This window comes from Dermacentor albipictus, chromosome 5 (genome assembly GCF_038994185.2).
Source record: "Dermacentor albipictus isolate Rhodes 1998 colony chromosome 5, USDA_Dalb.pri_finalv2, whole genome shotgun sequence".
NCBI lineage: Eukaryota > Metazoa > Arthropoda > Arachnida > Ixodida > Ixodidae > Dermacentor > Dermacentor albipictus.
In genome coordinates this window covers 30,088,248-30,112,488 of record NC_091825.1, presented here as the reverse complement: position 1 = coordinate 30,112,488, position 24,241 = coordinate 30,088,248, and the positions used below count along the sequence as shown (strand labels likewise).

Here is a 24,241-nt window from a genome sequence, read left to right as displayed (position 1 = left end):
GATAACCGATTAGCCTGGATTTCCACTTTAACTTCAGTGACTTTGCGCTATAAACTTATAAATATGTTGCACCGACAAAGCCGAATCTCCACTCTTGTCAACCCTGAATGACAGGTGCAGAACATCTACCTTCACTCAAGCTTCCACAAGCACGGATAAAACGTGTTTGCAAGTTGACACAAGAATGTACGACCCAGATCACAGTAGCCTTAGAATTAAAGATATGCTACAGCAGAAGGCAAAAAATACTAAAATACTTAAAAGGGAGGGACTCTATATAGACACAGCAACAATGAACTGTGCCACAGTGAAGGAGAAATGTTTATAAAGTTTATTAATGCAACGTTCACAAGAACGGCTGTATAATTTGATTTGTATTGAAGTTTATGCTGCAACAAAGTTGCGACGAAGACCACGCGAGAAAGCTGCAGGTTGCAGCTTGAGGGGAACCTGGCCACCTCATACCCAGGGCAGTGTCATAGTGGTTGACCGAAAACATGCATTTTTATATGCTGTTAACAAAAAAGAAGAAAAGAAAAAAAACATTCATGTAGAAAGACAGAAAAAACACAATTAGATTACATAAACAAATGATAGTGGAAAGGTTTCACTCAACTTTTTGAAACAGGTATGATAGAGATGAAACAAAAGAGAACACGAACTTGTCACGGCAACAGAGCCCATTATACAGATATTTTGCATAGTTTTTTTTATAGGCAGAACAGACACAATAGGTCTGAAAAATTGTATCATGAAGATCACTTAGCAACTGCATGTCTTTTTCATTTTTTCAAGTTGTTCTTGTCCTAAAATGCCCCCAAAATGAGAAGGTAGTAAAATATTTGTGTAGATATTACACAGACAGACGAGCGCTAAAAAATCCAGCATTTCACGATAAAATCGTAAAAGTTGGTAGGTGTGCAGTACGTGTAAACTATAGGTGTTCAGGAGTGGAAATTTTTGCTGCATTGGCAATATTCAAGTATAGACTATAGACAAGCCACAAAGTGTCACACCATTAAGATTTGGTAGCACTGCAATCCCTTTGTATGCCCCCCCTCCCCCCCCCAAAAAAAAATTGACAGACGTTTTTTCCACAGGCAAAGTTAAAAGAAGTGGCCAAGTTTTCAGAAGCCACTTGATTCTTGGCAAGGATGTACTTTGGACAGAAGGTCAGGAAAATCTCTCTCTTACTCCCTCTTAAACCAACCATTTGTGCTTTGAGCTGTCTCCTCCATTGCTGGTGCATTGGGTTGTTTGTGCATGTGGTGTGTGACCGTGGCATGATCACTGTTGTTGAATAACGGAGGCATTTTCTTTATGTGCCAGTCACTGATGCAGGAACTAATTTCCTGGAGTGAATAAGGACAGATACATCCCACTAGTTTGGGGACTCGTAACTGGCAATTTGTAGTGCTCACTGTGACATGCATGGGAATAGTATACATAACCACATTATCACGCCAGACTCGTGTGGTAAAGAAGACAATAAGGGCTGCGCAACATTGACCGTTTATTTTGACTTGATCAAGGCGCCATAATTTTTGTTGGTTCACTGCACTGATAATTAATAGATAGGTACAGATAGCTACTCCAGTTCCTGCTACTCTGCCATTAGAGGTGTGCAAATAGCAATTTTTGAGAATTAATCAAATATGAACTAAATAGTGCCAGAAGCAAATTGAATTGCATATCGAATGTTTTCTTTAGATATAGAACAGGCCATTTCCACCATTAATAAAAACGATATTCATATCTTAGTATATTCAGCATGTCATTAAGCTCCTGTCACTATACTGCACATTATGAAGCGTTGTTCAGTAAAAGCACAAGTAAAGCATCGGGAACAAATAAACAGTTTGTTTGCGTGCTCAAGAATCCTCAGTCAGTGCAAATGACAGCAGTGTAGCCATAAAACTCTGGCTCCCTAAGTGCTTTGCTATGAGACTTTCTCATGTTTTATGTCTGGTATAAATTCTGGGAAGAAATTCGTTCCACTTTTGCTCCAAGCTTATGTTTGGTCGTCCACAGCTAATGATAGAAAATATTTTAAAGCTGTTCAAAATATATGTATTTGTATTTATGAATAGTGACTAGGTAATTCAAAGGCCCAATTGAATTTGCTGATATATCTGATTTTCAAAGTTTCAAATATTTGCACACCCGCATGTTTTAGTTAAAAAAAGACAGTTTACCTTTCTTTGATCCCTTTGTGCATTGTGTCCTCTCCGCCATCTTTTCATCGTCATTATCATCATCGTTCTTGCTCCTACTTTCTTGCTGCTACTAACACCAATTCATTCTGTGAAATGCATCATCCATGCTCAGCCAAAGCCACTAGTTCGGCTGCACCAGTGTTGATACCGATGAACTTGCGGCTTATACCGACGTCACACGGTGCACTTTCTATTGTGATCAAGCCCGATCAAATTTCTCGGTCGTGACTGGTTCCTTTGTGCAAGCAGCAGAACCAAACTAATCGCGGTTGAGAATTTAAATCTAGATCAGGCCCGATCGCTACCGAAAGTAACTGTGTGACATTGGTATAAGTCAGCAGTGTGCCGAGCTTGAAGTAGAGAGGCCTAGAGTCAAATTTGCTGGTGTTGCATGTTTTTCACAAGTTCAGTAAGACTGTATGAGATTGGGAAAAGCTTTGAAATGAATGGCAGAGTCAGGACAGAGGTACGATGGCAGAACTAGCTGTGAACATGAATGAGACACGTTGGGCTTATGAATACTACCAGAACATTTCCTGTCACCCTCATTCAGCTCATGGATCTATATGCACAGGTAAAAGTAAATTTCAGAATGGTCTCCTTGGACGGGGATGAGAAGCGTGTTAATTAGTTTGTATGTCCAACTTCAGGGACCACATGGTTTACATATATTAGCTCTCTGACCAAGCCATAAAGAGTCAAGGGACGTCAAAAACTGGTGGGGCTTTGCAGACCTGAGAGATGTGGTTGCAGACCATAACTAGTGTTGAGTGACTGTATCAAAAGCTGTATCTTCGAAATGCAATTATAGTTTTAATATGGTAAAATAAAGATACGTACTGTTTCTCCTTTGGACAGAATATATAGACAACAACAGCTGTTGTTGGACTGTTCCAACTGTTCCAACTGTTTTTGGACAGCAGTTCCAACTGCTGTTGGAACTGCTGTTGGAATAAAAACAGCTAAAGAGGAGGACAATGCTAGCAGTACCTCTTGCACTGTGCACATAGCAGCAACTGGGAAATATATATCATCAAAGTAACAATAGATAATGTGGAAAATAGATATTATTTTTTTTTTTCAGGAAGTGCTGCTCACAATTTTTTTTCCTATGTGCACCAGATTTTGATAACAATTACATTTTTCATATACATTTTTTCCATACTGTACCACTTACTCAGCTTAGAATTAGTTGTTGCAAAAAAAAGAAAAGAACTTAAAATTAGCAAATATACTTTGTTGTGGTATTCATTACTTACAAGACATTTGTTTCATGCACAGAAAAGATACTCTATGCTGATCAAACAAAGAAGGTGAGAAAAAATAAAAAAGAAAGCTTGGATAAAATGAAGCACTTATAACATTACTGGGTCAATTTTAAATATCATGTGAACCATGGGCAGAATTACTTGCTCAGAAATATCACCGAAAAAAACATGAGAAACCATAGCTTCACAGGAATGTAACTATGCCAAGTGACTGTTTTTTGCCACTACATGCAAAGCATACGAAAAAAGAAAGGTCATTAGTTCAAAAAGAATGAATAATTCTCGTAGCACTATAAAAAGAAAAGTCAATGAGATTCCGAGAGTCTTCACTGATAGCCATCAGGAGCTATGAGTCAACCTGTCACAACTCCCTTCTGTCAATTGCCAAATGAAACAAGCAGTTCTGCAGCTAATTACACATGTTTATTACTCTCATTAACTTGGTGGTGGCTACAAAGCTGAAATAATGCAATCAGTAGTAGTCGAAAATGCAAGCAGCAGATGGTTTGAAGCATGCACAATGTTAAACATATGTTAACAATGGAGCCAGATGGACAATTGTAAGTCGAAGGCCATCATAACTAAGTAGCATCTGGCACAAAGATAGCTTCATTATATATCTGATATTCGTTATAAACACACATAATTTGCACTAATACCAGCGGTGAGGCATTATTTACTTCGTTATGTCTGATAATTCATTAGTTCGTGTTCAATATATCGAAGTTCAACTTATATTCAATGTCACTAGACAGTGTCAAATATATGGTTTTTTGAGAAAATAAAAATATTTTGTGGTTATATTTTAACACTGAAAATCAACAAACCGACATCGGTTACTTCAGTAAAAGATATATCTAGCAATACCAAATAAAATTTGTTGTTACTTGACTCAGTAGCTCAATTACCAATTTGATGCGTTCCTACTAAATACTACCCAGCTAAATACATTTCCTAGGTGAATGCACAATTTCCCAATTGTAGCAAGTTCATGTACAATGTATATAATACTAAATGCAGCTTTTGTTGACAAATAATGGAAGCAATGTTTCATTGATATGACAAAGTGATACATATACTGAATCCATGAGAGAAGTTATGTAGCTACCTAACCATGCATGTGCAGTTTCAGTATAATGTTCCTCATATAATTTGCAACATGGAAAAGCTCACCTCAACTGCAAAGCATATAGCAATGAAAATATCACGCGTTCGTGAGTCAGGATGTAAGCCCTGAGACCCCGGTATCCGTTGCTTGCAATTGCTGGGTATATTGATCTCAAGTGCATAATAGAAATATGAATATCCTCCATCAGTTGGCATTGATAAGCTCTTCCTTGATTGCGCGGAATATAAAAGCACGTGGTCTTTACACTAGAGCTGAATGTATCTTTAACAATTATATAATTAAAAGGACAAAAAGAAATATGCATACAGTTAATTTTCTCATCTGGCGCAGCATATAAATTAGGCAAATTCTTAATTTCCGTACGTCTCACGACGTCACAGCATGACGAATCAAGGAGGAGAAAAAAATTGATTTGCAAAGCCACTGTTCTCTAATTTTATGGATAGGCGCTATTAACACACAGAACTATGTCGCGCATCGTATACATTCCTCCATACATGTGCAAGTCCCCAAACGAAGTTTAGGCCTAGTCAATGAAAAGTTCGTTTGCAAGACTAAACCGCGTTTTAGGCAGACATATTCACATCAATGTATTTTACCATCGAGCATTTTATTAACGTTCCGCCTTCAAGTGTAAGCGTAAAGTAAGTACGTACGCCACGGAGGTTGTGCGAACATTGCAACGTTTGCACTCAAAAGACACTTCACCGCACCGCACATAGTACTGTGGCTGAGCACGCTTTCTGCAAAGCCGTCGTCGCGATTTGACGGTTTCGGATGTAAACAGGCACTGCATGGTGCAGCCTCGGCTTCGCACGGGATCAGGCCAAGATGCGCGCGGAGAGAGATGCAGGCCTCTGGAATGAACACGCGATTCTTCTTTCCCGCGGACCATTTCATCCATCCGTCTCCGGACAAAACACACGGATAACACGTCCGCGCGCGCTCACACACGAGCGGTCATCGATATGCGATTTTAGATATCGATCCGCATGCACAACGCAGAGAAATAAGAAGGGGACATAAAATAGCTGGAAGCATCCCTGAGGCTTTTTTATAGCGCCACTGAGGCATCAAAAACTGGCCCATAAATTATTCAATACGAGCACGCGCGCCGATATATGTGCGCGATCCGGACGTGAAAGGATATGTGAAGCGCTGCTCGGCGATCGAGTACGATTTTATTTATATTTTTTTGCGTCGCGAGAGAACGTCTGCGCTTTGTGCTCTGTTTTGAAGTAAGAAAAGCGGTATACGTGGTTCGGGAGATATCACGTAGACACTTAAGGACGCACGCCAAGCGATGCGACGAGAGAAAATTAGGTCACACTCGCCTGAACAAGCCGAGCACCTGATGACGGCAGAAGTGGACCTGATGATGACTGGTCGACGAGTTTTTGGGCGGCTGCAGCGGTGTGATGAAAACGCAGTCGCCGTCCGCCCAGATGAGGCCCACGGTGCAATAGAAACCTGAAGATTTCGAGGCGGTGGTCGGAAAGAGAAGAAAAAAAAAATCGATGTAACCATAGTATATGTGAGAGTGCATGTAGTACGCTCCGGAGCCGGAGCGCATATGTATATATGGAAAGGTCGATGTAATATGCTCTTCAAACACGAACGTACGGAGAGAGTGGATCGAGGAGGAGCAAACGATGCGGTCCCGACCGAGCACTGTTTCGCAATTACGGCCAACATGCAAAGTTTGCTCGGCTCCTACAGAAGAAGCGCGATCGCCTGCACTCTCCGGCGGCGCCCGTAGCCTCTATCGCAAAGGTGCGGGCAGCGCGCGTTGCACACTCCGCCTCGTCGTGAAACCGCAGACCGCACGTCGCCGCGTACGCACATCTTCGAATCGCGCGTTAGGGATCGCCAGACGCCGCGCGCTTCAATGGAGTCGGGCGCGCGCAAGCGGCCCGTCCCACCCGCGCGCCGAGATGAGCTCCGGCCGTACGCGCTCCTTCGTCTCTGCGTTTTTTTTTTTCCCCTTCCTCCGCACAGATGCCCGACGCTCGGGCCGAGATCTCTGCGCTGGCCATCAGTGCGGCATGCACGCACGGGAAGCTGCAGGCAGGGTGGGCCACATCGCGCACCTGCGCCGAGTATTCGACGCCGAGCGCACGCCGCCAGCCCGACGGCGGCGCGCTTTTGACAGCGGCGGCGGCGGAGATGGGAGGCCCGCTCGCGCGGCGAATGAGAACCGATTAGAAAGACATACGCAATGCGACCGCGCGCGCGCCGTGGTTGGGCGTGCAGCACACGGCGAGGGATGAGAAAAGGCGTACTAACAGCTTCTCAGGGCATTGCATCCGGTGCGCCTGATCCTACAGCGCGACAGCTCCATCCTTCCTTTTCGGGCCGGGGGTCACATTCCTCGTCCACACATCGCCACGATCGAAGCGATTAAAAAAACTCCAAAATCCGGAAGGACCGCAGTCCGCAGTCCCACTGGGATGCTTGTAGCCGGTTCCCGCTGTGGCTGCCAGATGTCGCGTCTGAGTGGCGAATATTTTTTTTATGTGTTGTGCTCGCGGCAGTTACTTATCTTCGCCCAATAATATTAATAATTATACCCATATTATAAAATTATCGGGAAACATTTTTGCACTTGATCCTTGTATATAAATTTCACTATTTGTAAAATATTGACTATATAGTGGCGCCAGCTAGCGCGCATTGTCGCAAGGTAACCGCGCCAAGTCGTGCCCGTTCGCGCCTCTCAAAGTACGAGCACTTCCAGCGCTACCCGTGGAACTTGTTTGCGACTGTTGCTGCTACGGCCTTCACGCCGGCTGGTCGCCCATTTCCTCTTGTGTACAGCTGTTGGGTAAGCGACTGTACTTTCTGCATCTTTAATTATTATCAACGTGCTTTAACTGTATTGACTCCTCAAAATTGGTAGCTTCCAGTAGGCGTGGCTATGCGCAGCGCGTTCCTGGCGCACGCGCGTTTTCGAAAGCGGCGTGAAACTCTAGCCTTGCGAGAGGAATGATGCTACTGGTCTGATCGTCTCTTGTTAGACATGCGATATTTCCGCTGCAGGTAACGGTTGAAAGCGAGCAGATCGATTTGCGTGACAATCCTGCGATCGTGAAACTTCGAACACGACATAGGGTCCAGCGGAAGGCGAAGTCCCTTTTGCTTCGCGTTTGCTTCGTGTTGTGGTACGTGACCGGTAAGTCTGTGCAAAATCAAGCAAATTGGCGCATGCATACCGGTACTCACCGTAGTAGTAGTAGAAGTTACATATTTTTTTAAAATTTGTTTTAAAGAAAGAAAAGTAAGGCAAATCAATGTTGACCGCACTGTTGCTGATCGCTGAGCGGGGTGTTGTTTGAGGGAAGGGAAAGGATAAAGTCGCATGGGAGGAAACTATTAACATCTTTCACAGTGATACGAATAAAAAGCGACTATGCAAACATGAAAACGGGCTTGTGACGTCGCTTCAGTGAAGTGCTTGTAAATCGGCCGCGCAGACCGGCACTATTTTAGTGTATTCATTGGATATCTCGATTTGGTGTCTACTTCGCACTTGCTTTTTTTTTTGCTTTTAATGTGAATGTGCAAGCTTCAGTTGGCGTTGTCCAGCCGGCAGAACACTGACATTTATAGGTGACTTGCGTCAGACACACCTGCATAGCCGGCGCTCTCTGTACAGCCCAGCTGCTTACGGTATATGACAAAGTATGCGATCGTAATGTCGAGAGAGAGAGAGAGAAGGTCCAGCTAGTTTCTGCGCGTAACCTGAGGTAATTGGCGATGTGATTTGCGTCGCTGAAATGTTACAAGCACAGTGCGTTTGTTGCATCAGCGGTGTCGCAATGCGCTCGTACGGGACGACCGCTTTTTCCGGCTGACTTGCCCCTGGCACTTTTGCGCTTGTAATTGGGATGTTCTCGTTCACGCAAAATAAATTCCCGGAGGTCTTCTCTTTTTTTTTTTTTCGTATGCGTGGTTATACCCCAGCAGTATTGGTCAGGAAGCGGCAGCTGGACTTGCAAGTCATAATTATATTAAGCCCTAAATTGTGTCCTGAATGTTTCTGACAAAACACGGGCTATCAGTGGCACCTGTTACTGACCTAGATTCTGTATTGCAAAAGAAAGCTGCAAACGTTTATAGAACCCAGCATTACGGCACTCCTGATATTCTCGTATCAGCCGTGGAACGTTCGAGCACGGCGATTATTTTTGGCGCCCCCGTTCGAAACGCTTCAAGACACCGTTTTCCGGTCACGTGTCCATTAGCACTGACTTGCTGAGAGTGTGAGCGAAAAATGTCCCAAGTGTGCTGGCACATCCCAAGTAAAACAGACCTTCCTTCTTTCCCTTTTTTTTCATGCGTTTTTCGTCAGACGCACGTTTGTGTACCCTTTCTGTGTACGTGCATGTTCACAGCTTTGCGCCAACGAAACGGGAAGGGACTGCGCGCGTGATGCAGGCTGCGCAGTGACTTGCACACGATTGAAAGATTGGTGGATGAGCGTTTGGTTTGAGCAACGTTTGAACAAAGACTGGTACACAATGATTGGAAGATCGGTGGGAAAAATGTAGGGAAACGACAAAAAAAAAAAACTGAGACGCACAAAAGCAGAGTTCACATGAAATTTGTTTATGGGAATTCATCGTGGTTTTCTTTCTTTTTTTTCTTTACCTAGGTGGAACATTAGGCATTATATTAGCAAGGGCTTGGTGGCGCAACCCACCGCCCCGTTCCACAGGATGTTACATCCTTACATCCATTACATCCATTCACCCAATTATATTTTCGTATCTGTGTGCATTCACTGTTTGCGAATAAAATATACAAAACTTGCTGCGCCACATTCATCGTATGGTACTCGGACGTTTAAATGAACAGAAGTCGCGTACAATTCGTGCCGCGTCTCCGTCAACAGGGGTCACGTTTTAAAAGAAAACGAACGCTTGTGTTGGCATGAACCAGTGTAGTTCCACACGCTGACGGTCTTTCCGTGCACTTCGCGAAACAGTCCTGGAACCGTTTCTTCCAGGGAAAGGGCGGCTAGGGCAGCTGTCGCTTTGCACTGGTGACGTCTCGTTTTCCAAAAAGCGGTCATTTCAGGGGGCTTTCAATTCTTTTGAGCAAACAAAAGTCGCGATTGACTTATTCAAAACCATGCATGTGATCCGCACTATAGCAAAGGTGGTATCGTGGCGCATTTGCCAGGTCTTCGAATTCCTGTGTCAAAATCCTGGGTACTCGAATTGTATATATATAAATGGCGTTCACGGCATACTTGTTGCTATCTCCCGCTGAGCAGTACGTTTCATTGATAGTTGGCCAACGATCTCATTAACATGCTTTGTCGGTGTGGCCGACAGCCTTCGGCAATGTTCTTAACACTTTCCGAGACAGAAGAGGGAAAGAGAGGGAGAAAAGATTCTGTGAAACCTAAGCGTGACAAATGCCAGCAATTTCTGTAGCCCATTTCTAAGCGTTAGGCATTCTTTTCAATGACGTAAATGTTCTAGTATATTTCGGAACCGTAATTATTATTCACTGCGTTCATCGTGATTTCTTTTTTGAATGAGCAAGAATCGGGTGCCCGAGAATTTATTGTTGCTTAGCTGGTACCGATCTGGGCGAACTTATTGCGATGAATGCTCGCTGCGACTAATATTGATGAAACAACCTAAAAGAGTTCGTTGCGTATTGGTGTACATCATTGACTTCAAAATATAGAAAAACAATAGAAAGAAAGAAAAAAAATGGTCTTACGAGATGCATATGTAATCGCAGTTCACTTCAAAAATACATTAATAACGGTAAACATACAGTAAGAAGGCATTCAACATTTTATATTATATGTAACGTATGCACACATATGCTACAGGAAAGAAAGAAACCTAATGTTAGTTTAAAAAGTTACACAATTAGCGTGGCGACGGTAAACGACAATTGAAAGTTCCTTTTGGGGGACAGAACTAGGGCTCCGGCCGTAAAGCGCTTGCCGCCAGTGCCGCCGCATCTTCGGTTCTTCTCTTTATCGGTCGCGGCCTCGGTGCCGGCCTTTCCGAGAGCCAGGCCGCCATGGACACAAAGGGGATCGCTTCGTCGAGGTGTTGCGCGTGTGTTCCACGACCTCGCACTCGACCGCGGCGGCAGTCGTTTACACTAGCGGCATGAACGCGCGCGGCATGCCGCGAAAGCGGGGGAGCGGCGACTTTTCCTGCCGCGAAGCGGATGGGTGTTGGAGCTCTTTTGCGACAGGCCGCTCGCCGCCGGTTGGGGATACCAACGAGGAGCGGCAGATTCATTCGCGCGTGCAAACGCGCGAAGGGAATCAGCATCGTCGATTCGCAGTGAATCCAGGTGACAGTGATTTCGCTTTCTTGCCGCGGCGGCAAGGACGCCCGCAAGTGTGGCCACGCCACTGTTGGCGTCTTCTGCAACCTGCGGCACACGGCGCGCGTTTTTCCCGCTGGTGTGAACCTGTGTACCTGGCACGTAGCTTTGTGCCAGGTATATTCCCTGCGCACTCGCTGCCGGTTAACTGCGCCTCAGTTTGGCTGCGCACGCGTCGACCCCTCTAGCCCGGCCGTGCCAGCTGGTGCGCAGAAACTTCGGGACGGGCCCTTCCCCACCTTCCTTGGGTACCCTCCTGACGGCTTGGCACGTTGAGTGGAAGCAGCGCTGTTGAAAAGGCACCATGCTAAGTGCGCGTGTCTCTGCAAAGATTTTTAACACCTTCGGGGGCTTACCTTGTATACCTAATCCATAATCATAGTACGTTTACCTCCTTTCTCGAACATTGTGCGATTGCTACTGTTACGGCTGGCGTCTAGCACCTCGTGCAGAAAGGACTTTCTCCCACAATGCCTCGTCGAAATGAAGCGTGACTTCTGCTACGGTTGGCACCTCGTGCAGAAAGGACTTTCATCCACCGTGCCTCGTCGAAATAAAGCGTCACTTCCTAATTCGCCATGGTCATCTCGAGTGTGCCGTTTGGGCGGAAGCCCCGCAGTGTTCTCAGGCCTCTTTTGTGTGTGTGTGTGCGACTTTAGAAGGACCCTTTCCTCGAACTGTTAAGCTCCACAGGGGAACTTCCGCTAACTAGCTACGCCCAAAAGAGAAGGACAAACGTCTGCAATTCCCAGACCTGAGGGTTGGTATAACCGGAGTCTGGACGCCCTCCTCCTTGTAGCAGGCTCGGTATAGCCAGAGGAGGAGGGGCCCTCTTTCCGCGAATCACTCTGTGCCGGTCGCGTTACGTCGACGGAAGCAAGATCCCTCCCACGATTGTGGAAAGCCAATTTAAGGGGCTCTGAAATGTACTTTTTAGATCACTTCATTCTCTTTTCATAATCATCATCATCAGCCTGGTTGCGCCCACTGCAGGGCAAAGGCCTCTCCCATATTTCTCCAACTACCCCAATCATGTACTAATTGTGGTCATGTTGTCCCTGCAAACTTCTTGATCTCATCCGCCCGCCTAACTTTCTGCCGCCCTCTGCTACGCTTCCCTTCCCTTGGAATCCAGTCCGTAACTCTTAATGACCATCGGTTATCTTCCCTCTTCATTACGTGTCCTGCCCATACCCATTTCTTTTTCTTGATTTCAACTAAGATATCATTAACTCGCGTTTGTTCCCTCACCCAATCTGCTCTTTCCTTATCCCTTAACGTTACACCTGTATTTCTTTCCATAGCTCATTGCGTCGTCCTCAATTTAAGTAGAACCCTTTTCGTAAGCCTCCAGGTTTCTGCCCCGTACGTGAGTACTGGTAAGACACAGCTGCTATACGCTTTTCTTTTTAGGGATAACGGCAATCTGCTGTTCATGATCTGAGAATGCCTGCCAAACACACCCGATCCCATTCTTATTCTTCTGATTATTTTCGTCTCATGATCCGGATCCACCGTCACTAACTGCCCTAAGTAGATGTATTCCCTTACCAGTTCCAGTGCCTCGCTACCTATTGTAAATTGCTGCTCTCTTTCGAGACTGTTAAACATTACTTTAGTTTTCTGCAGATAAATTTTTAGACCCACTCTTCTGCTTTGCCTCTCCAGGTCAGTGAGCATGCATTGCAATTGGTCCCCTGAGTTACTAAGCAAGGCAATATCATCAGCGAATCGCAAATTACTAAGGTATTCTCCATTAACTCTTATCCCCAATTCTCCCCAATCCAGGTCTCTGAATACCTCCTGTAAACACGCTGTGAATAGCATTGGAGAGATCGTATCTCCCTGCCTGACGCCTTTCTTTATTGGGATTTTGTTGCCTTCTTTATGGAGGACTACGGTGGCTGTGGAGCCTTTATAGATATTTTTCAGTATTTTTATATACGGCTTGTCTACACCCTGATTCCGTAATGCATCCATGACTGCCGAGGTTTCGATTTAATCAAACGCTTTCTCGTAATCAATGAAAGCTATATATAAGGGTTGGTTATATTCCGCACATTTCTCTATCACCTGATTGATAGTGTGAATATGGTCTATTGGCCTCGAGCTCCACCACTGGAATAGCTGGCGCCACCGTCGGCGTGACGTGCTAGGAGGGATCACGTGGACATAGCAGCCGCGTCGGCTGCTTCGGGCGCGCCGAAGCAAGCTGGAAACGAGTTTAAATTCCCTCGTACGCTGCGGTCCTCATTTAGAGGCGAAATTTTCCAGCTTCGAGTGTCTCCTTTACGACGCTTGAAAGCACTACAATAGGTAGTGGCTGCCTTTGAAGGCGCGCAACATGGTAGGCTACTGCTCGGTGCCGCAGGGCCGGACGCACGTAACGGAGGCCGGTGTCAGCCTTATTCACACGTACCCGCAGGACAAGAAGCTGCGTGAAGCTCGGCTCGCGAAACATAAAACCGGCAAACAGTCATCGGCTACAACTCGGGTATGCAGCAAGCACAGACGCGAGGAAGATTTCTACTACGGCGCCCGGTCTGCGATGTTCTGAAAACGCGCACTGAGACGCTCGCCCGAGTCCGCTGCCCGACTAATGTCGTGACGGTTTGGTCTATGAACTTGTCGATGCTATAGATACTGGTAAGTTGAGTGGAGTGGAAAGGCAGCGGTAAGAAGCACATTTAAAAAAAGCATGGCATATGGTCATGTTTGTGTTATGAATTAATGCACTGGATTACAAAAAAGGAGCAGCGGGAAATTGCACGCTGAGAACACCGATAAACATACAGTGCGACGCAACTGGAGAAACAGTATTGAAAAGTCAAAGAATTTAGAAAAAAAAAAAGATTGAATCGTCGCGACGGCACATCACAGTCCCCGTAGGCGTCGAAGTCTCTACAATGAAATTACTTTTGAACAGCTGTGATAGCGCCCACGCAACAATGGTTGCTTGCATGCTGTCAAATGCTCATATTCTGCGGCCTAAAGCTCATGGCACGGCGCGAAAACGCGCGCGCGGTGAAAGCGAAACAGTGCGCGGACAAGCATGCAGACGCGCAGTCGTTCGCTGCGAATCTGCGCGATCGCTGCATTGAGGCTTCGTTCTATTACACTCTATTTAGTTATACAAACACTATAAGAACATATTTCACATAGTTTGCTCTCAGCGTTTACCTACCTTTCTATAGACTCCATCGCGGCGACCGAGCGCAGTGGAGTTCACCGTACGTATTCGGTAGAGATATAGCGTCTGTAAACGATTGTGTGCTTTCAGTTTGCCCAAGATTATTATTTAGACAGTAAGAAACTTCTCTGGTTTCGAAAGTACTTACAGAAATGTCCGGGAGAGCTCGCGCGTGATGTTTTCAGTGAGCGCTGACCGCAAAACCTATGAGGAGCGCGCCACGTGATCCCTCATACTACGCCAGCCAGGCGCTTCCGATAGATGGCGACTCCGTAACTCCTCGCCGCCAATAGTTGAGTAGCCTTTACGGAATCCTGCCTGGTCCTTTGGTTGACGGAAGTCTAAGGTGCTCCTGATTCTATTTGCAATTACCTTAGTAAATACTTTGTAGGCAACGGACAGTAAGCTGATCGGTCTATAATTTTTCAAGTCTTTGGAGTCCCCTTTCTTATGGATTAGGATTATGTTAGCGTTTTTCCAAGATTCCGGTACGCTCGAAGTCATGAGGCATTGCGTATACAGGGTGGCCAGTTTCTCTAGAACAATCTGCCCACCACCCTTCAACAAATCTACTGTTACCTGATCCTCCCCAGCTGCCTTACCCCTTTGCATAGCTCCCATTGCTTTCTTTACTTCTTCCGGCGTTACTTGTGGGATTTCGAATTCCTCTGAACTACTCTTCCATTATCATCGTGGGTGCCACTGGTACTGTATAAATCTCTATAGAACTCCTCAGCCACTTGAACTATCTCATCCATATTAGTAATGATATTGCCAGCTTTGTCTCTTAACAAATACATCTGATTCTTGCCAATTCCTAGTTTCTTCTTCACTGCTTTTAGGCTTCCTCCGTTCCTGAGAGCATGTTCAATTCTATCCATACTATACTTCCTTATGTCACCTGTCTTCTTCTTTTATTTATTTATTTATTTATTGTACATACTTTCAAGGCCGGCAGGCACAACAGAAAGGAGTGGTAGAGTACATTATTTGCAGAACGAGAAAAAATAAAAAATAATGAAGGAACTATAAGGCACTTTGAACAGCAAGCTTGAAATTGGTGCTGTCACAAATGGTGACTAAGGAGGCGGGAAGGCGGTTCCATGCAGTGGCGGTTCTTGGTAAGAATGAAGAATGGTATAAATTAGTGCGGCAAATTGGCACTTCAACTTTGTATTGATGATCGATGCGAGATGAGATGTAACTGGGTCTGGTGAAGAAATTTTCTTTCAGGAAAGGATTGAGGTAGTATATTTTATGAAAAAGACAAAGGCGAGAATGCTTGCGACGTAGTGAAAGGTCAGGTAGATCTAATGTTTTTTTCATGGATGTTACGCTAGAATGACGTGAATAATTAGACAGGATAAAGCGGATAAAGCGGATAAAGCGGATAAAGTTCTGAATGCTTTCAAGTGAATTGATGAGATTGGAATGAGCAGGGTCCCATATGGCACACGCATATTCTAATTTTGGACGGACGAGCGTTTTGAACATAGTAAGCTTTAGTGAGGTCGGAGCGGATGCAAAGTTTCGTCTTAGATAACCTAATGTTCGGTTAGTATTGTTAGTGATATATTCAACATGCATGTTCCACGAAAGATTGCTACTAATATGCAGGCCAAGATACTCATAAGAGTTAACAACCGACAGGACAGTACCATTAATAGAATAGGGGGGCGGATCAGAAGGAATAGAGCGGCAGGAGACACGCATATGTTTGCATTTATTTGTGTTAAGCTGCATTTGCCATTTGTTACACCAATTTGATACACTAACCAGATCATCTTGAAGCTTACTGGAATCATTAAGGTTAGTTATTTTGTGGTAGATGACGCAGTCGTCCGCGAACAGCCTAATGATTGAGTTAGAGATACAGTCAGGAAGGTCATTAATATAGATGAGAAAAAGCAGGGGCCCCAGTACGGATCCTTGCGGTACACCGGAGGTAACTGAACAAGGTCTGGAGGTATAATCATTAGCGCTTACATACTGGGTCCTGTTAGAGAGAAAATCCTTAATCCATGCAAATACGTTTGGGTCAATATTAAGAAGAGAAAGCTTGAAAATAAGTAAATCATGAGGAACAGAATCAAAAGCTCGCGAGAAGTCCAGAAATATACAGTCAGTATCAAGTTGCTGATCTACATTAATAAACAAGTCATTGGTAATGCATCTTTTGGCCTCAGGCATAACTTCACTGAGCCCTATGATATCCCATTTACTGCCCTCTAATTCCTCCAATAGCACTGCTAGACTCGCCTCACTACATAACGTTCTAGCGTTAAACGTTGCCAGGTTCATATTCCAATGGCTACCTGTCCGGAGCCAGGGATTCTTAGCACCCGCTGCTGCGTCGCAGGTCTGACCGCCGCCGTGGTCAGTTGCTTCGCAGCTGCTGGGGACTGAGGACCGGGGTTTGATTGTTGATTAACTTCGAAAGTTCTGCCACTTCTATTGAAGCTGTATGGTTAGAGGCTTTCATACATTGGCGTTTCTTGATCAGATCTTTCGTCTCCTGCGATAGCTTACTGGTTTCCTGTGTAACGGTGTTACTACCGACTTCTATTGGACACTCCTTAATGATGCCCACAAGATTGTCGTTCGTTGCTTCAACACTAAGGTGTTAAAGTTAAAGTTAAAGCCTGAGTTAAAGCCGAATACCTATTCTGTAGCTTGATACAGAATTCCTCTATTTTCCCTCTTACCGCTAACTCATTGATCGGCTTCTTACGTACCAGTTTCTTCCGTTCCCTTCTCAGGTCTAGGCTAATTCGAGTTCTTACCATCCTATAGTCACTGCAGTGCACCTTTCTGAGCACGTCCACATCTTTTATGATGCCAGGCTTAGCGCAGAGTATGAGGTTTACTTCATTTCTAGTCTCGCCGTTCGGGCTCCTCCACGTCCACTTTTGGCTATCCCGCTTGCGGAAGAAGGTATTCATTATCCGCAGATTATTCTGTTCCGCCAACTCTACTAATAACTCTCCCCTGCTATTCCTAGTGCATATATGCTGTATTTCCCCACTGCCTTGTCTCCAGCCTGCTTCTTGCCTATACCTTGGCATTGAGGTCACCCATCAGTATAGTGGATTTTGTTCTGACTTTACCCATCGGCCATTCCACGTCTTCATAGAAGCTTTCGACTTCCTGGTCATGACTGGATGTAGGGGCGTAGACCTGTACAACCTTCATTTTGTACCTCTTATTAAGTTTCACAACAAGACCGGCCACCCTCTCGTTAATGCTATAAGAGTTCCTGTATGTTACCAGCTACATTCTTATTAAGCAGGAATCCGACTCCTAGTTCTCGTCTCTCCGCTAAGCCCCGGTAGCACAGGACGTGCCCGCTTTTCAGCGCTGTATATGCGTCTTTTGGCCTCAGGCCTAACTTCACTGAGCCCTATATATATCCCATTTACTGCCCTCTAATTCCTCCAATAGCACTGCTAGACTCGCCTCACTAGATAACGTTCTTGCGTTAAACGTTGCCAGGTTCATATTCCAATGGCTACCTGTCCGGAGCCAGGGATTCTTAGCACGCGCTGCTGCGTCGCAGGTCTGACCGCCGCCGCGGTCAGTTGCTTCGCAACTGCTGGGAACTGAGGGCCGGGGTTTGATTGCCGTGTTCATATAGCAGGTTGCGGCCAAGTACTGCACCAGGGTGGCCAATCCTGCTCTGGTGAGGGAGTGCGTTACCGGCTCTGGTCACCGGGATCAGGCCACAGTCCAGGCCTGTTTATGCAATTTTATCAACACGCGGATTTTTTTTTTTATCCGGTGGAAAATTGCGCGGCACCGGGATTCGAACCACGGACCTCTTGCACGCGAGGCAGGTGTTCTACCTCTACGCCACCTCTACGCCTTTCATCTTTCATCAACCTTTGAATAAACCGTGCAAGTTTCGCACCAGAAATAGTCTCGTCCTTGTCCGGTCGCCATGGTCTACCGGATGCCTGCGGCCCGCCGACAACGCCACGCTACCCATTAGTAACGTCGGTCGAGCTTCGATTGGCAGGCGTCGCTATACTCGGCAGCAGTACGCAACGCTGCCCTGGAGTACGCAACACTACCTTCCTGTGAGGAGCACTGCATCACGCTGATGCGCGATGCCGTTCGTGACGGGAAATCAGCGGTAGCACTGTGCCGAAGAAAGAAAGAATATGGAATACGTGCTAAATTGCGCCGTTTTACTCGCTGAAATCGCGATAATTATGAGGCACACCGTATAGCGGAGCATTCGGGCTTTATTTTGACCACTCGGGCTTCTTTAACGTGCCCTTAATGTAGGAGCGCGTTTTTTGCATTTCGATGGAGCCCGGGACCTCGAGTCTGCAGCGTCCCGACGCCACTCCGCGGCGGGTGTCGTTGGCAAATGAAGTGCGCGCAAGGTACGAATATTGTTCGAAGGCAAGTCTCGAAGGTAAACTCGTGTTGTTCTTGATATACGACAAAACGCGCTATAAGAAAGAATGCCCGCTCTCGTGCATGGTGATGCAAATGTATTTATGGGTCTATTGTTAACATCGTCGCGATCGTTAATTGCTCCTCTGTTTGCGACTGATGGATTTAGAATACGCAGTCACTGCTGTGTGCTAATCGTCCCGCGTGGTTGGCGTTTAATGTTTAAGGCGAATAGAGATTCTCTGCCTCTTTCGTCCGCTTTCGTGGTTGGCGATCGCTGCTTGGACTTATCGCCGACACGAAGGCACCGGTGTAACGTGTCCTCGCACATCCGAGTTGCGGAGATGGGCTTTGGGACGCGCGCGCTGTTGGTTGCATGGGGCGTCCGAAAGTGTAGACGCTGCGCTGGAGCGGCCGGCCGGGGAGGCAGTAGGGCCCTCCTCCTTCCCAGAGTTTCGCCCTCTCCCCTCTGTGGGAGAGGAGGATGGTAGTAGGCCGGCACTCGCGTTGCTGGAGGGAGCACACGTGGCGAATCGGCTCTGCCACCTGTGTGTACCCGTGCGAACCTTACAGGTGTGCTGCTTAGCGGATCTCCTCTCTACGGAATGACCGAATGAAGCAACGAGCGCTACCTAAATACCCTGGCTGTATTAAATGTACGCAGTCTAGCGCATCATTTATTTAACAAAGCATGCGCTAGCTTTCCGTAGAAGCGTTCGGCCGTTCAGTTACACTGACAAATATGTCGGGTGCTGCCGCACAATTTCTTCCAGTCCGTTCTGTGCCCCCCCCCCCCCCCTCTCTGCTTTAACGCCACAAGGACGTTGTGCGTACTCCCATAAATAAATAAAGTTGCTGAATAGCACGACACACACGACTGCAAAACAAACCAAACAGCGTTGACCTGCAAGGGAGAGGAACATTTGTGCACGTGACAACGGTTACATAGTCGTACACGTCAGAGAAAAATCAGTAAGGTAAAAAGTAAAAGAAAATTTAGGGGGATTCATCTCTCAGGGAAGGCGCCAGAAGAAATGCCACAAGAAAAAAAAAAAGCTAAAAGCCGACTAATTTCAAGTACTTTCTCCACTCGAAAATTACCATACGCCAAATTATATACTGCGAAATTCGTCACGTGTCACCGACATCACCGCGCTGCGCTCTCGTCGCAAAATTCAAAGAGGCGGAATGTTTTCGGCCATTGCTTTTTTTTTTTCCTTTCCAGCGGCCAAGGTTTTCTTGTGTCAATTAAACGCAACGGAGGGATTCGAAATAATATTTTGCCAGTTTAAAGCGACACTAACTAAAGAGTAAAATGTTCGTTTTTTATATTTTTGGCAATACCAGAATGTCATTTTTGCAGTTAGGGCGGGCATTAATTGTGCGAGCCATGAAAGCGAAAGATTAGCGGTGACGCAGCCTTGAAGTTCCCGTACCAGCTCTCCCTGACCGTGGCCGCTCGATGAATATTTATCGGTGAAAATGAACTATATACTGTATGTAAAAAAGAAAGGAAAGCCATTTAGTCGATGACAACCTAAGAATTGCAAAGAAGCTTCACCCACAAAAGACGCGGTGGCCTCGCTCGTCATCTCGGAGAGAGCTGGATCAGCTGGAGTCCGCCCACAGCTTAACGACTTTGGTCAGCTAATGCAAATGCTAGGCTAATCCGAAAAATAGAAGCTAGTTGTTTCGAGCCAAAATACTACCTTTGGCTGAGCAGCGGCATCGGGATATAAAATGTGGCTAGACTTCCAGGTTTCATCCTGAAACCAGTGACGCAGTGACCGATCTGTACGCGTGGAAAAGTTGTTTCAAACGTGCGAAACCGCTTGACGTCAGGTAAATAAGTGAACGTAATTGGCTGGCGCGTCTATGCAAATTTTGTTTTAGCGTGACACGTGTACTTGTAATTGTGTACCTGTGCGTGAACCTTGTAATTCTTTGTCTCAGACTATAGTAACTTCAGCTTTTATAATCTCCACTGAACCACAGGGGCACAAATACGAAAACTTAATGTTCGTGGCGTTGCACTGACTTAGCGGCGCTGGGGTTCTGACGGGTAACTTTTTAAAAGAAGTAACATGCCGACCTTCATTTTGTCTTCTAGTAACCAGCTTCCTAGCTCAAAATGAACGAAAATATTTTCCAGCTAATACTCCATCACTTTAAAGGTATTGATACTGCTTTTGTTTGGTGTTACCGTAAACTTGTGTGCAGTTCGTTCTTTTTTTTTTTTAAGCGCCGTTTGACATCTATTTGATCCAATATGGCGGGAACGGTTCGTTTAAGGATGGTGGTGTTCTTGAATGAAACGACAATGTCGGTGCGTATACTGTGATGTAGTCATAAGTGTTTCGGCAATGACCGCGTAAAAAGCTGGCTCTCGTGTGCTGCTGCTGGCAATCACTGTACAGCATGTGCCCTTGGAATGGTGAACTTTGTTGCTGCACTGAAATTAATGTGCGCTCTGGGGAGTTTCTGAGACGGAGGCACATTTACACGTTATAGGGTCATTCGAGGCCCGTGAAAAGTTACGTTCCCATTTGCGCTGGACTGTTGTCCGTCTTTCAGCACTCTCCCCGCTTACCTCGATTCGCCCCCCCCCTTCCTATATAAAAAAAAAAACTTGAATGTATAGTTTCCGGTGTGAGACGACAGATAATCCATTTATGCAAGTTCTGGTCACGTGCTTCAAGAGTGACACTTATAAACGAGAGGGAACACGTGACGCGTGCACGCGGACTATATGTACCAACCAGGTTTACTATAGATGAATTACGCCAGCTTATAGAGCTGTTGCAGTATGAATCGCTGACAACTTGCCCAATCTGCAGTCCTAACAAGTTGAAGCTTCACAGTATGCTCCACTCCGTAGGTAGTGCTATATAGTGATACGAGTGTATACGGACTCTTTGGACAATATATAGTTGTTTTCTTTATAAAAATGCTTTGTAAGCGCAGTGAGCGTGACGTTTTTGCAGAGGGGTTCCTGTATGCGAGGAGGACATATTTTGCCGCTATAGTAAGGTCAAGCTCCGGAAGACTACTGAAAATTCATTATTTGACTTTTTTTGATTAGTGCCTTAGGCGCAGTTATTTAAAAGGCGAATTTGAAAGTGGTTAACATTTTAATGCACCCTCATCTCTTAAAGACCTTGAGAAAGTCGCACCTACGAGGGAGCGCCGAACAGGCGCGGCCCCGCTGCCATCGTATCAGGCCGAAACACCGCGCGACGACGACGAGCTCGAGGGGATCTCGAAGCTGAACAACGCCGCGGCCAGCGTCGGCAGCCGCTGATACGGCACTCTTGACCTTGCAAGCAACTGCGCGTCTGGGGGCCGGGTCGGGATTTGTCGCGGCATGCCCCACACTTATTCACAGGGAAGGGGGGGGGGGGGGAGTAGGAGGCGCTGCCGTCTGACGCGCAGGGGGTGCGCTCAGTCTCGATACTGCCTCGATCTAGTTTGAAATTTGACGACGAATATATCGAATTGGGTGCTTTCTTGAAGATGGTTAAATGATGGGCGGACGTGCGAACGTCACTGCCTCCAAATCAGACATTTAGGTAACTGCCCCCGAGGCACGAATGAAACTTCATTAAGAAATTTTTCTGTTTCTTAGTCATTTGAACCTCACTTTATTATAACGGAAAATTATGTCCACCTCGCCTGGGAACTCGGTCTGCGAAAGCGCCACGCTCGCTACATGCACTCATTACCTTGTTATAATTTTAAAAATCTGTATGATCTAACGAAAAAGAAGACTAACTGTCGCGTCACGCAGTTATTGTCGCAGCTTGCATATGCCCGCTTTTCAACTAGCTTTCTTTAAAATTGTATTTGCTGGTTAGAAGTGCGAATGGAGAGAACACCTACCTATGGTCGGACCACCTCTCAACATTTCCATACCGGAAGTCATACTTCGTGGGCATCACTTAATTAGGGGTGCAATTGGAGTCGGTAGTATTTCATTAAAATTGCAGTATATTAACACGTTCACTGCGTAGCCTTTTATCATAGTGTTGATCTCTGGGCGTCGTGGCCCACCGGTGGGTCACCCGATGCTTTCCGCGGGTGCGGCGTGATACATCGGTGGGGCACACTTCTGATCGAGGCTGTCTTTTCCGCCTGCTGAAAGATGGCTCTACTGGCATTTTCGGTCGCAGCTTGCGCAGGCTACTTCAATCACGTATGCTAGCGCAGAAAATCACGTGGTTCACTTGGCCCGTGCATTTCCAGGAAGTTGCTTCCCCTGGGGCCGCATTTTATAAGAATCCATTGTCCATTTACCGCTCCATTTCGCGTGACGTAAGCCTGACGGAATCATCAGACGAAAGCAGCAGTCGACCAATCACAGAAATGAAATACCCGCGTTGACGACCGCCTTCGCCATTCGTTGCGCGCTGTGGTTCAATAGGGGCTGCAAGGTGCATCCAATAGTGAGGACCGGTCGCCAATGAGTCAATAGTCAGGTCGCTTCCCACGGACGTTTGAACGGCACCGCTACGTCATCGAACAATAATGGATCCTTGTAGCATACGGCATCTGGAGAATTTATCGAGTCATTTATTACCGCGACTCTGCTCGCTTCATGCCCTGTGCATTCGACTGAAGCGCGTTCTCGAGGATGTCCTTGAAAAGCGGCGCCCTTTCTGTCTACAATTTTTCAAAGAGTTTGCGTTTTGAAGCCGTTGCCTGCTACGTTTACTACCCACCAACCGGCTCCCCTTTGTGGGGCAACGCCACGTGATCCTGCGTTTCAGCATTCACTATGCACCAAGACTCAAGAACAAGACCTCAAACTCGACATTTTGTTGAAGTACTTCCAGAATAATTTTCGGAAGGAGAAAAAAACAATTCAAATCACAGCATTTGCAACTAAACGTCTTACGTACCACCAGCTCATGATGTCTAAAACGTAGTCCATGCTCAGGACTTCTACTCGTGCAGAAGATGGCAAACGCATAAATGGCCCTCCCGCGCAATTTGCGCAAAATGTAACAACTTTCTTCGCCAATACCCTTGCCTGCGCTGGACTTCTGCGAGCTGTCAGCGATGCGTAGCGTCCAGTACATCTGCTTCGGACCGACCGTGCAGGTCCATCGGCCTTTCCCAGCGTATGGGCGCGCTTTGATCCGCGTGTCGTGTCGGTCTCAATCTGAGCTGTGGCGAAGAGTGCGCGGGTCAACTCCTCGCGGAATTCGATTATTGGCTACGTTTTACCGTCCACCATTGAACGGACAACCCATGCCTTCACAACTGCAGTTCCAACGATGAGCTCCACCGCAGCTTTCCTATACCACTTGAGCCCTGTCCGTAGGCAGGAGTAGTAGGACGTCATCTGGTCACTGTAGTCTACGCCCTTTTTCGCTACGTTGTAGTCGAGGACTGTGCGCGGTTTCATGATCGGCTCACCCTTTCTCGTTTTTTTTTTTTTCGGTATCAACAAGGCTGGCGTCATGCTCAGCAACCGTTGTCATCATGAGAACGGGCCGTTTATCCAACCACTTCAGCACCTTTACGCCGTTGTGGGATTCAAGGCCAACGACTTCCCCTTTTTTTACTGTAGCTTTTGTAACTTCTTTCGGAAGCCCCTTTCGGTTCGATCGGAGAGTGCCACATAAAAAATGTATTATCTTTCAACAGGCATGACGCAAGCGGCATGCTCGCG

At 46.2% G+C, this 24,241-nt stretch overlaps 2 protein-coding genes across 7 annotated transcripts in view; one reads left to right on the top strand and one right to left on the bottom strand.

The window, feature by feature from the left end:
• Window positions 1-7,090, bottom strand: part of LOC135913839 (WD repeat and coiled-coil-containing protein-like) — a 90,179-nt gene extending 83,089 nt beyond the window's left edge. For all 5 annotated transcript variants that reach the window (XM_065446532.1, XM_065446534.1, XM_065446535.1 and 2 more), the window contains exons 1-2: window positions 6,900-7,090; window positions 5,948-6,083 (exon numbers count right to left, since the gene is read on the bottom strand). In XM_065446532.1, coding sequence (XP_065302604.1) covers window positions 5,948-6,083; window positions 6,900-6,954 — 191 coding nt within the window. In that variant the 5' untranslated portion in view covers window positions 6,955-7,090. The remainder of the gene's footprint in view (window positions 1-5,947; window positions 6,084-6,899) is intronic.
• A 190-nt stretch (window positions 7,091-7,280) lies between these two features.
• LOC135913836 (glutathione S-transferase 3, mitochondrial-like) overlaps window positions 7,281-24,241 on the top strand; it is a 92,576-nt gene continuing 75,615 nt past the window's right edge. Inside the window, exons 1-2 of one of the 2 annotated variants that reach the window (XM_065446528.1) lie at window positions 7,331-7,437; window positions 7,653-7,785. The gene's annotated coding sequence lies outside the window, so the exon portion shown is untranslated. Of the gene's footprint in view, window positions 7,438-7,652; window positions 7,786-24,241 lie in introns of both variants that reach the window. The other variant, XM_065446527.1, reaches the window with a different exon arrangement.